This window comes from Bubalus kerabau, chromosome 13, assembly GCF_029407905.1.
Source record: "Bubalus kerabau isolate K-KA32 ecotype Philippines breed swamp buffalo chromosome 13, PCC_UOA_SB_1v2, whole genome shotgun sequence".
In the NCBI taxonomy this organism is placed as follows: domain Eukaryota; kingdom Metazoa; phylum Chordata; class Mammalia; order Artiodactyla; family Bovidae; genus Bubalus; species Bubalus kerabau.
This window is the reverse complement of record NC_073636.1, coordinates 67,399,136-67,412,565: the sequence shown is the minus strand read 5'-3', so window position 1 is coordinate 67,412,565 and position 13,430 is coordinate 67,399,136. Positions and strand designations below refer to the sequence as shown.

At 52.3% G+C, this 13,430-nt stretch overlaps 1 protein-coding gene across 1 annotated transcript in view; it reads right to left on the bottom strand.

The window, feature by feature from the left end:
- Window positions 1–1,724: 1,724 nt before the first annotated feature.
- VSTM2L (V-set and transmembrane domain containing 2 like) overlaps window positions 1,725–13,430 on the bottom strand; it is a 39,107-nt gene continuing 27,401 nt past the window's right edge. Inside the window, exons 3-4 of the mRNA XM_055543236.1 lie at window positions 12,793–12,843; window positions 1,725–3,099 (exon numbers count right to left, since the gene is read on the bottom strand). Coding sequence (XP_055399211.1) covers window positions 2,827–3,099; window positions 12,793–12,843 — 324 coding nt within the window. The 3' untranslated portion in view covers window positions 1,725–2,826. The remainder of the gene's footprint in view (window positions 3,100–12,792; window positions 12,844–13,430) is intronic.

The window sequence follows — 13,430 nt, the reverse complement described above, 5'->3', positions numbered from 1 at the left end:
CCCAGCAGAGCAAGAAAACGCCCTCCAAGGAGGAGGGCACTCCCCTAAAGAGTGAGAGGGCTGTAGATGAGACACAGGCTCTTGGGAAGGTAAAAGGAGGTCCCATGAAGCCTCAGGATTTCCTGTGGAAAAGTCCTCTCCTGGCGCAGTATAGGCACTCAGGGCCTATGAGAATTGTTACCACGCTAGCACAAGCCTGTACCCCCTAGACCTTCCCAGAGGGACCTGGGCTTTTCAGGCCTGCCTTGCACTTGGGGATTTCTGGAAGGGACCATGTTCATTGAATAAAGGGACCATGTTCATTGACTGCTGGCCTGAAAGGACCATCGGTCACAGACCGTCCAGACCGGGGACCCTGTAACCAGTCCGAGCCCTGCTGGCTTCACAGCCTCGTTGATACACATCCTCATCCAGCCAGCCATCCTCCAGCCTGCTCTTCTCTGAACTTCAGCTTCCTCATCTCAAAACTGAGGATACGTGCCTCCCTTTGGGGCTGCTGTGGCGGTCAGCACCGTGCCTGGGGCACACTTAGTGCTCAGCCAACGTCAGTCATCATTCCAGCAGCTCCCAGACCCCGCCCTTGAGGAAGCTCACTCAGTCTTGCTGGCAGGGGAGCTCGGGGACAGGCAGATGCCCCAAGCTCCGTGTGGGTGATGCCAATGGTTTCTGTAGGGGCACAAAGTGGGTGCCATCTGGGCATGCTGGCTACAAAGGCTTGACTGATACACCCCCAGGCAGATTCTCAGCAGGACCGAAGTGGGCAGGACTCTTGGCTGGGATGAGCAAAGTGGAGTCCAGAGCCCAGGGCATGATGGAAGGAACAGTCAAGCTTGGCAAAACAGATTTCAATAGCTTAGCCTCTCTGAGCCCATTTCCTCAACTGTAATATGGGGGTGTTGATACCTGGGGAGAAAATGAGACCCCCTAAAGGGATGCCTAAACCTCCCAACTGAGCAGTCCACGTGCTCACATGCAGGGCCATTAATTACAGTGCACCCAGATGGGACCACAGATTCTTGTCAACAGTATTAATGGATGCATAAATTGATAAGTTGTAGGATAGTCGAACGGTAATAAAAATGGACACATTACAGACACATGAAATAATCTAGGTGAATCTCACAAACATAGCAATGTATGAAAGAACAGATAGGGTATAATTCCATGCATATAAAGTTCTAAAAATGTAGACAAAACTCAACCATATTGTTTAAGATGACATACATATAGGTAGTAACACTGTAAAAAAAAAAAAAAAAAAAAAGAACACTGAGAATGGGATTACCTTAAAAATCAGAGTGGTGGTTCCCTCTGGGAGAGAGGAGGAGGTAATCTGGAAGACACACGGGCCAGGCAGGGGATTCTTTTCTGGGGTTGCCTGGTGAGCTGGTAACTCACCCTTACTTCATTTATAAGTTATTTATTCACAAAATAGTGTAAACATGTTTTTTGTTCGCTTCTGTATGGGTAATGATTTCAAAATCAGAATAATTCAAGCGCCTGGTAATTGGATTGGCGCTGGACGAGGGCTGGTTTTCTTTCTCCTTGAGCCCCCACTGGAGTTCGTTCTGTGCTTGGGGGGCCGAGAGCAGGTGTAAGAAGGGACCGAGTGAGGCGCGGGTATGGGCTGGCCTCCCCCTCCCCATCTCCCCCTCCCTGGTGGCACTGTTCCCAGACGTGAATGCCCCAGAAAGACTCTGCCCAGGGTTTTTTTTAAATCGCTTTATTCAGGTTGGCTGGTAGTCACGGACTGGATCGTGTGTACAGGGTAACCCACACGCCCCCAGGCAAAGCCTAGGCCTCTCCCACATCCCCCGACTCCATCGCTGAGGGGTGGCCAGAGGTTCCAGCCAGTTCTGAGGGGGTGTGGGGCTCAGTAGAAATATTTACAAATCACCAAGGGGGTGGGTGCCCCCCTGCTCAGGAGTTGTGAAAGGATTTGGTATGGGGGGGCCCTTGGCTCCCAACAGCCCCAGGCCCTTGAGGGGGGGGTTCAGCATGGGTCCTGGGAGGGGGCTGGGATGGTAGGAGCTGGCAGAGGGGGCTCCTGCGGAGCCTCGAAGACCCTCCAAAGGGTCCCGCTGGTGCAAGACTCTGCCTGGGGCCAAGGGGTCAGAGGGGAAAGGCCCTCCTTCTGACTTGCCATGTGAAGGGGCAGATCTGGGGTCCCCCGCCTCCCTGGTGGGTGGGACAAGGGGCTGATTCTTAGTGGGAGGAGGCTGAACATGACTGGAGACGGTGGGAGCGGTCTCCCTGTCCTCCTAGGGCCCCTGTGAGCCACTTGGCCAAGGGGTCACGGCTCTCCTGGGGGGCTCTGTGCCTCACTCCTTCACCAGAGGCCCTGGTTCTGCTCAGAAGATTCAAGTCCACATTTGGGAGGGGTCACTGTTCCACGCCCCGGGGTCCAAGCAGGGGATGGGAGATAGGAGGGAGAGTAAGGCTGGGAGGCCCCCGGCTTGGGACGGGATGGGAGACAAGCAAGCAAAGCGAAACACTGGACTCGACCGAAGCTGGTGACAGACGGGGGCGGCTCGGTCCCGGCCTGGTGCCCCAGCCCAGCGTTCCGGGGCGGCTGTCCCCTGGGTGCCCCGGGCCACCTTCTCCGAGCCAGGTCCTGGCGGGGGTCTGAAGGGGGAGGGTTGGGTGGGGCTTACATGCTGAGCTGAGGGGTGGTGGGCGCAGGGCCGAGGAGGGGGCCACGGGCCGTCTCGGGGATGGGGAGGAGCTGGATCCGGGCAGCCCCGTCCCCGGCGGTCCAGCAGCTCCTCGTGCACTCGATACAGCCAGAGGGGCGCGGGGCGGGCCGGCGGCAAGCTGGGCATCAGTCTAGAGGCTGCAGGCCTCCTCGTCCACCGAGCGCTTCCGCAGCTCCTTGCCGGGCTTGGGGGGCGGCGGGGCGGGCGCGGCAGGTGGGGCCTCTGGCAGGTGAAGGACGGAGTTCTCCCCCGGCTGCACCCGCAGGTAGGCCTTGACCTTGTGGTGCCGGGCCTTACCGTCGCTGAAGTCGATGACACGGCACTCGTAGGTGCCTTCGTCCGTGGGCTTCACGCGCGACAGGCGCAACTTGTGGGAGATGTTGCTGCCCACTACCTTGACCACCTGGGGGCGACACAGAGACAGTGACCTTGGCCACTGGAATCCAGGGCCTGCTCCGCGGGTGGGGCCCCAGGGACACTCCCATCAAGGCTTGCGGAGTTCAACAGCAGAAAAGCCAAAGCAACTTAAGTGTCCATCAACAGATCACATAAACAGGTGCTGGTCAGTTCATTCAGTGGAATATTGCACAGCAGTGAAAAACCATGAGCTAGAACTAGCCATATTAGAGCTCAGGGATACATGGGGTGAAAAGATCTCATTGCAAAACTCTTGCCCTATGATGCCATTTCTACAAAGAAAGGCATGAAAACACTCTACACTGGTTTTGGTGACTTGTGTGTGGGCAAGTTTGAAAATAGACACCAGGGAACACAGTGTGGCCTCAAAGCTATGGTTATTTCTGGAGCAGAGCCCAGGGAAGGGCTGGGGTAAACTGCAAAGTGAATTCTTAGCCTTATTTGTCAAAATAAAATAAAACAAAGGCTGATCACAAATATATCAGGATGCTAAAAATAGCTCACTCCAGTGGAGGTGGGGCACGGGAGGAGCAAGACTGTGATATTTCTCTTCATATTTTGGCTTTTTGCTCATTTACTTATTGGATGGGGTTCTTAAATTTTTACTTAAAATTGAAATATAGTTTATATACAATAAGGCACACACAGCTTAATGAAATTTTACGTGTATGCTGGGTGTGACCACCATCCAGAGCAAGGCATGGGACGTTTACAGCCTTCTGGAGTGCACCCTAGTGGCCCCTCCTTGTCAATTCTCACCCCCTTAGGTTACCTAGTACTCTGATTTTTATCACCCTAGACTAGTTTCTCCTGTTCTTGAACTCATTTGTATGTGTCTTCTTTCACACGACATACTCTCAGTGAGATTCCTTCATGTTGCCTGGCTCATGTTGCATGCCTTGTTCCTTTTTATTGTAGTGTAGTATTTCATCACATGGATATACTGCAATCTATTTATCCAGCCACCTGTTGATGGACATTTGGGTAGCTTTCAGATTAGAGCTCTTCTTAATAAATCTGCCACAACTATAAAGCTGCTGTGAATTTTTTCAATTAAGAGGGAAAAGGCAGTTGGACAGTCATATGAGATACATCACTGGGGAAGCTAGATGAGGACAGGGGACTCTGTGATCTCTTTGTAACTTTCTATGAGTCTGCAATTCAAAATAAAAAGCTGAAATAAAAGCGAAGTTTGGCCTATAAAGTGGGGGTGTTGTAAAAGGGGGCTTCCATCCTTCTTGTCCCCTTCTTCCTTAGAGCCAAAAGAAGCCCCTCCTACAGCCCGCACTCAATCTAGACAGAACAGGCGAGAACAGTCCCTAATAGCCAGCTGCGACACCCTGCTCAGTGATGTCATTACCAGCTGGCACTGCAGGCTCGCCAGGGCCAGGGTGGAGCTGAGTGAGCTTCAGACTGGTGGCCCCAGTCCGGAGCCCAACTGGTCCTTCTCTCCAGGGGGGTTGGTGAAGGGGACAGATACCCAGCCTGCCTGTTCTTGCCACAACCCAAATTCTGTAGGAGGACACCCTTGCTGATCACCCTTGCAGTGAGGAGGCCAGGGTGAGAAAGAGGACGGTATCTGAGGTGATGTGTTCACCATGCAGCTGGGCCCTCACACAACATGACTTCTAATCATCCCATTAATTGGCTCTGGCCTCCCTGGTTCCTTCCTCCTGGATGCCAGGCTCTTTCTGACCTCACAGCCTTTGCTGGTCTCTCTGCCAGGATGCTGTCTCCCATCACCTCCTTGACTCCCATTCATTCTCAAACATCACCTCCTCCAAGAAGCCCTCCATCACATCCTCCTGTCTATTTCTTTCCTAACACTCATCACAACTGGAGAACCAAATATTTGTCTGTTTACTTGATTTTTGTTTTTCTGACTAAACTATAAACTCCACAAGGGCAGGAATGATATCTATCTTTTCCATCTCAGTGACCACTCCAGAGCCTGGTACCCTGTAAATAATAATAATGAAAAAATAAAACATATAAGTGTTTAAATGGACTTACTCTAGTCCCTCCTTTCTCCAAATGAAGTGGTACCCAGATATCATGCTTGTTAATTTTGGGTCACATATATATGATCATACCCACTTTACAGATGGTGAAGCTAAGCCTCTGAAAGACGTGGCTTTCCCATGGGCATCAAGTCAGTGAGCCCAGGTTGCCTTTGCACACTCTAACCCTTCAAAGGTGTGATGGGCCCACAGAGGGTCACCCAGAGGTAGCAGGGCCACAGGGCACTTCCCAGGCTCCGGAAGGGAAGAGAGCAGTGGGCAGCTGCTAGGAGCCTGGCTCACCCTCTCTTACTCTGACCTTCCTGGCTGGTCATCATCCCCCACAAAGCAAGAGTACATGGGCTTACGGCACAGCAGGAGGCAGGGGGTGGGACAGAGGCAGAACTGCCCACCTTCCCTGTAGAGCAAGCAGTGGGAGACTCTTCCAGCTGCCACCCTGGGTGTGAGACACCCCCTCCTCCCCGGTACTGGGGCAGGGCCCAGCTGGAGGCCATCAGCCCTGCTGGTTCCATCACCTCTGACCAAGGGCACAGAGAGGTCCTGGGGCCCTGCCACGCTCTCAGGCGAGTTAGGAGATGCCGTTGCAAATGCACAGCGGGGAGTGAATTACCTCAACATCTGTTTCCCTCACGGATATTAATTATCCTTCATTTGTCAACCCTACAAGGCGCTAATGGAGTAATAATGTGAAGCGCTGGGAGGAGTGCTGGGGAGGGAGCACCATGCATGGCCCACCCCTCCGCCCACACTTTCCCTTCCCTGGACCGGAAGCCCTGGTCACTGGCTCCCTCCTACCCCATCACCCCTGTGTGTGACCTCCCCCACTCAGGGAGGAGAAGGGAGACAAGGAGAACAGCAAACAGTTCTGGGAGGCTGGATCTGACCCTGACCTGTCCCGAGCACCCTGACCTCAGTTTTCTTGGGCTGGATTCATCCTTTCATTCGACAAGACCATGAGCGAGACCCACTCTGAGTCAGGCTCTGGGGGCCTGGGCGCTGCGAGCCAGCCAGACCCCTGCAACTCCCACCTAGGCTCCAGATCTAAGGGAGAATCCAGACCTTACATCCGTAACCAAGCACCCGGGGGAGCCGGCTTACACCAGGATGATGGGAGAGGACACACATCAGTCCTGGGGATCTGCATCTGTAAGCACCACCCAGAGAAAGCAAATAATAAAAACAGTAACAACAGTTAACAGCAGAGCTGGTAGCTAATATTTATGGAGCGCTTGATCCCTGGGAGATGATGTGCTAGAGTCTACGCTTTATTTAAATCCCATAATAAATAACCCCAAGACATAGGCACTACTGGGATACCAAGATGTAGGCACATTGGGATACCCATTGTAAGGGTCAGGAAACAGGGCTCAGAGAGGTAAGGTGACTTGCCCAAGGCCACCCAGCTGGTGACAAGAACCAGGTCCTAATCATATCCCTGGGGATTCTCCCAGGACCAGTAAACAAGTCTGTCTTTCCACCCGCCCTCCCCTGTCTTTCCCTAGGCCTCCAGCCTTCCATGTCTTCAGGCAGCCTGGCCCCTTCCTCAGAAGCATCTCTTACGTGAGGGAGCCATCATCTTACCCAGGCTTCATGGGGGTGGTGGAGCAGCCTGTTGGATTTCAACATTCACAGACTGGGCAGAAAAATCCTGCAGCCCAGCCCCCCAGCATGGGGCTGTGAGGCAGAGAGACCCCCACGTGGAGGCCTGGCTGTAAATCATAATCGCCTCGGCCCGGGCATCGACAGGCCTTAGCAGTGCAATTAAGCACCTAATTATGCTGAAAGAGACAAGGTGGCCAGTCCACGCCATGACCAAGCTCAGCCTCCTTCTTGCCTGCCCATGGCCCAGGCCTCGCTGGACACGGCAGGAGCCCACAGACCATGAGGTAGGTGGGCTGGGATCCTTCTCCCGAGCTGTACCAGGAAGAGTGGATGATGGCAAATTAATCCATGGTGCCAGACCTTTCCTCCATGTGTCCTCAGCCTAAGAGTGACGTGGTAACCCTGAGAAGGTGCCGGGTGGGGAGCAGAGGGTCAGGAGGTCCTTTCCCCAGGCCGGGCTCTGAGCTCTGCCACTCCTGAGCTTCCATCAGGAACACCCAGCCAATTCACCAGTGCCCAGCTGGTAAAGAATCCGCCTGCAATGCAGGAGACCTGAGTTCGATTCCTGGGTTGGGAAGATCCCCTGGAGAAGGGAATGACTACTCATTCCAGTATTCTGGCCTGGAGAATTCCATGGACTGTATAGTCCATGGGGTCTCAAAGAGTCAGACATGATGGAGCAACTTTCACTTTCACTTTGGCAAGGCCAGACACCAACTCAGAGTCTCCCCAAATCTGGGCCCCAGAAGGCCTCACCCATTGCAGCTAGACCCTCCCAAGTCATGACCCCCATATCTCCCTTCACACGGGCACAATCTGTCTCTGAATCCCACTGATCTTCCTGCTAAACATCACTGGTCCTTCCTTTCTCTCCGGAACCCAGATCCCCACGCACTGGCCAGGGCAATATCCCAGCCTCCCTCAGGGGCTCTCCAAAGTGCTTTGCTGCTAAGTCACATCAGTTGTGTCCGACTCTGTGCAACCCCATAGATGGCAGCCTACCAGGCTCCACCGTCCCTGGGATTCTCCAGGCAAGAACACTGAAGTGGGTTGCCATTTCCTTCTCCAGTGCATGAAAGTGAAAAGTGAAAGTGAAGTAGCTCAGTCATGTCCGACTCAGCGACCCCATGGACTGAAGCCTACCAGGCTCCTCCAACCATGGGATTTTCCAGGCAAGAATACTGGAGTGGGCTGCCATTGCCTTCTTTGGCTCCTTCCAATCCATCCCCCTAAGACAGTCAGACATATCTTTCCAAAATGGCTCCAACTTAGAACCCTTCCTGTGATGGCTCCCCATAGTGGCTGCTGGGGGAATCCTCTACTTTCCCTCACCCACCAATCTCCAGCAGTTCCTCCAGCACGCACACACACACACACACACACACACACTCAGAGAAGTTCCCTCTACTCCAAGTCAACCCCCCTACACGCCAGTGCTCACTTCAAAGAACACCTCCTCCAGGAAGCCCTCCAGACCCCTCAGACTAGGTCAGGTCCTCTGTGACTGGCTGCACTCCTTCTTATTTTGATAGTCACAGCTGTAATTTTACTTTTTATCATGTGTGATGGTTGAGTTATCATCCATTTGCCACACTGGCTGGGAGTACCCTGAGAGTGGGGACTGGGTGTGTGTGACCATGGCCTTCACAGAGTAATCTTTGGGGCCTCAGCCAAAGGCTGGCTGCTCTGTGCCTATTTCAAGGGATTCCCAAGATGCATGGAGTGATTTCGACGCCACATGAATCTTGCTTCCCTTTCAGACTTCAGAATTCCATGCCCTTTGTATACCATGGAACACTGCAGGAATTTTCAAGGAAATAGAAATGTCTTCTACAGAAAATAAAGTCGTAGTACACCATGACCCACTGCTTGGCCTGTTAATCCTTCATGAAGAATGCAGAGCTCGTGTGCTGCTCTCATCCCCAGCCCCTACTCCCTGCATCAGAAACCATGCAGTATTCATGCATGTATCACATGTATGGGGTGGGCAGGCAAGGCAGGCAGGGGCTTGATCTGACAAATACTGCTGCTGCCTTTTAACCATTTATGCAGGTTTGGGGGCCTGGGGTTGGGAGGTGCTGTTTGCTTTCCACAGTTTTTCAAAAATCCAATTAGATCCCAACAGTTAAAAATCAGGGGCTTCCCCATTGCATTACAGGGGACACTGGTTCAATCTCTGGTCTGGGAAGATCCTACATGCCGTGGGGGCTGCACTGTGCTTTCTGAGGCCTCTTTGGCTGCCCGTTGGCTTTTAGGGCTTGGCTGGAGAGAAGGCAGGGCTTAGGCTAGCAGGGCTGGAGCACAAGGCCACATGTATATTGGGACCCAGGCTGCCCATGGCTGTTTTGGACTGAAACAGGTTACATGAATCTATAGCACAAACAACTGCAGTTAGACCAAAGAAGGGACTAACAGTAACAGAGGCAGGTGAGCCTCCTGGGAAAGAGGATGCATGTGGAGAATTTCACCTTATTTTCAAATTCAGCAGTTGGGGGCCATCTCTACTTACAAAATTGTTAGTTAAGGGGAAATTAATTCCAAAACACAGCACTTTAGTGAACTCAAAAGAAAGACTTCCAGAACTTGAAAATGGACACAGGCAGAATTTATCTGAGCCCCAGGAATGAGGTCCTGATGAGGGAATCCTTAGCATATACAAGCTCCCAAGGGAGATAATTTTTAAGGCCAGGGGATCCTTCCCCAGGCCTCAAGTTAAATGAGATAAATCACATTGTAAAGTACTCATCATGGTTCCTGACATATGGCAAGCACTCAATGAATGTTAGGTGCCTTGTTATTATTGTTCTCAATGCTATTATTACAGGTGCCTGTAATTTAAACGATCTCCTTATGAGATTCTGAGCTCTTTTCATTCCCTCTCCCGTTTTCTGCAAAGCTGGGCCTCCTTTCCCTGCTCCACACCCCTCCACCCCCAATTCTGGGAATAGGAATCATGTGATTTGAAAATTCATATTAAGTTTCCACTTTAGTAACCACTGTCATTTACACGGCCGAATCCAGAGGACTTTACAGTTTCCATAGCGCTTTTCATATATTTGTTAGACAGCAGTGAGCAGGGGAAGAGAGGCCCAGGGAGGGGGCAAAACTGGACCAGGACTCGAGTGGTCCTGGGACATTTGGCGCTGGCCCCACTGTGTCCTCCCTGACCTACCCCTGCACTCAGCGCTGCCGTATCTCAACCTCCCCAGGGCCACCATGGTGAACCCAAGGAGTTACTGCACCCACGATGGAGCCCTGCCTCCACCAAACCCCCGGAGACTCATTTTACTTCCTACTCTGAACCTGGGGCCCCCAAGGTGCTGACGCTGCCCAGCCAGAAGACTGAGCTGTTTGTCTTCCACAGTTTTTCAAAAATCAAATTAGGTCCCAACAGTTAAAAAATCAGGGACTTCCCTGGTGGTTCAGTGCTTAAGAATCCACCTTGCAATGCAGGGGACTTGGGTTCAAGTCTGGGAAGATCCGGGAAGATCCCACATGTCTCAAAGCAAGTAAGCCTGTGTGCCACAACTGCTGAGCAGAGCACATGCTCTGTAACAAGAGAAGCCACCGCAATGAGAAGCAACTAGGGAGTAGCCCCCGCTCAGTGCAACTAAAGAAAGCCCGCATGCAGCAATGAAGACCTAGCACAGCCAAAAATAAAATAAATTAAAAAAAAATTGGGACATACTTCCTGGAATTTAGGATTTTTAGGTGACATGGGACTCTGGGGCCAGCACTCCTGCATGGCTCATCTGGCTCCTGCAGGTACAAGGCCTTCGTTCCCAGGCCCCACCTTCCCACATGACCCCTGTACACATACATGCACAGGCACGATGCATATGGTGTTGGCATGTCCATGTATCAAAATCTGTGTCTGGCTTTGTGCTGCCATTGGCCTGGGTGTGTGTTTGTGTGTGTGTAGCAGTCACTTGGTAAATATTTATTGGGTGCTGACTACCTGCCAGGCACGGTGCCAGGCTCCAGAAATCAGGCAGGCGCAGTCCCAGCCACACTGTCTTCAGGGAAGACAGGCCTGAAATGTCTTCAGGCAAAAGACAGACAAAAAAAGACAGACAAAAATGCAGCCAGCAAGGAGAAGGAAGGGGCGCCGGCTGAGTCCCAGGGTCCAGGGAGGCTTGATGAGCTGAGCTCTGAAGGAAGAGAGAGGAACTGTTTTCTAGGCCAAGGGACTGGCCTGTGTAAATGTCAGAAGGTAGGAAGGAATGCGAGGCTGGGAGGCAGCCAGGGTTGGGAGGGACAGGGGAACCAGGTCCAACAGATGAGATGGCCCAGAGGGTGAGCAGAGCGAGCTGCACAGAATCTTGAAGGCCATGGAGAAATCTGAGCCTTCTCTTGGGCTGCAGGAACCTAGGGTGTGCTGTTGCTCACAGATGTCCGCTAACTGTGTGTCCATGTACTTAAGAACTATCACAGGAAAGGTGCTCTCTGCACATGGAAATGGGTCTGTGTTTGTCTGGGAATCTCCTAACCAGAGCCCCAGCTGGTGCAGGAATCGCCAGGGATTGGGGTGGGGGGTGGGCATTGCACGATCATGCTGAGTACATTTATTTTATTTAACTAATTAGCATCTTTCCATGCCTCTCACATGGGGCCCAGCAGCCTTGAATTCTAATCCTCTAAGTCAATTAGATTATTTTCTCCTTTGCGTTAGATGCTTCTTAAACCCCAAGCAAAATCATCAGTGAGAGAGTTGCCATGAACGGGGTATATTAATGTACACAGAGGTCTCCACCTGGCCAGGCTTAACTGATGGGTGTTTGGGCAAGAAAAAGATGTTACACATGGGTGTGCCATTGGCAGAGGATGAGGGTAAGGGGCCAGGGTCGGTGGGCCAGCAGCCGCCCTGAGCCAGAAATGATTTACGTTTTCCCAGCTCAGAAAGGCCCCGAGGGTAGATAGCACAAATGATGCTTTGAAGGCCTTTCTTGTGTCATCTGCCCATCTCCTGTCTGAGCCTCCGTGGGAGCCTCCCTCCCAGCCTCCCGGCCTCTGTTCTGCCACCTCCAGGGCCTGGCATGACACCTCATGCCTCCCGGTGCCCACTCTTTACACTGTGAATTCTGCTCTAGGTGATCCTCTGTGTCTAAGTGGCCTTGGGGCCCTGAGCTCCCCAACAAGTCCTTGATGGGCTTGGGAAGGAGCAGCAGAAAAGAGTGAATCTGGAGGTCACTCCCACCAACACGCATCCATACCCCTGTGAGCACCTGCATCTTCTGGGCATGTGTCCAGTTGACTCCCAGCCTCCTGCCAGGCTGACTGCATGCCCCATGCACAAACCCAACCTGGTCCCATGGCCACACGTGTCACCAGGTCACTCCCCTCTCCTCAGCCTCTTCCAGACTCTGCTTGGGGCACCCTTCTCTACAAAAACTGGCACTCCCTGAGTCCCCTGGGTGCCCTACCTCATGGGGCTCCAGCATAGCCTAGAGACAAAAGCTCGATGTGGCCCAGCCAAGTCATGACCTCCAGCAAAGCTTTGACCCCTCTAAGCCTCAGCTGCCCCATCTGTAAAATGGGCAAAAGCTTGCCTTTCCCTTGAGAGATGGAGCAATGATAAAAATGAGTCAATGCATTAGAAGGCCCGGCCAGCCCTGAAACCCTTCGGCTGTAGCTCCTCTGTCCCACCTCACATCCCGAGCCAGATGAACCAAGTGACCGTGAGAGGCCGCAGCCGTCATTTGTGATGGGCCGAAAAAAGCCAACTCAGTCTCATTAGTTCCTCGTTGGCTTCCCAAATAAAAAATGCTGCTGAGACAGGCACGAAGCATCAGGGATGCAGAGCCTTGGCCCCGACAGGAGAGAATGCATCTTCTCTCCCCCGTCATTTGTTTGTGCCTGTCATTCAATGAACTTGAAAAATCTCTGGCTTTTAAAAAACAGCTGGGCCAATTTTTTCCCCTTCTTTTTTTTATTTTTTCCTTCTCCTCCATCTTCTTGCCAAAGCTCCCTGCTGAACTAGACCAATTTTTTTTTTTTTTTAATTACAGCTGTGTCCTCCATTAGAGCCCTTGTAAGAAGTCATTATCAAAACTCACACTTATTTTGGTGGCGTCCTTCCCTGCGTCTTCCTGCTGAGATGCTTTTAGCTGTTGGGAGCAGGAGGGTAGAAAAAGCAGAGACAAGGCGTTAGCATCACGGGATGGGGATATGGGCCACAGCTAAGATTCTCAAGACAGCAGGTGATGCTCCAAGGACCATGGGTCTGGAGGCGGGGCTTGGGGGGGGGGGGTTAGTCCTTCAGCTCTGCGTCCACTCAGGGATGGAGGTGAGTCAGAGCAAAGATAAAGGAGGTGTCTGTAAAACTGACTGCACATGCGCTATGCATTCTGATATGGAGGGTACTTGGAGATACACAGGGAGGGTAGTAGGTGTGAACAGGCAAAAATGTAATTCGGGTTTGGTGTGTCTGTAGGACTGTCTGTCTGCACACTTGCATCTCTCTCCATCTGTGGATGCGTCCTGTTTTCAGGTTTGTTTGCACAGATGCTGCCAGAGCCCTGCCCACATACTATCCCCTGCAAACTGACCTCAGAGGCTTCCAACTGCAAAGCCCGCAACTCTGTGCCTGAGAGCTTTCTCTGACCACTGGAGTCCTCTAAGCCAGTGTGCTGGGGAGTGGACACCTCCGGGAGGCAGATGATTTTAATATGTATTTGTGAATATGTTAGAAGCC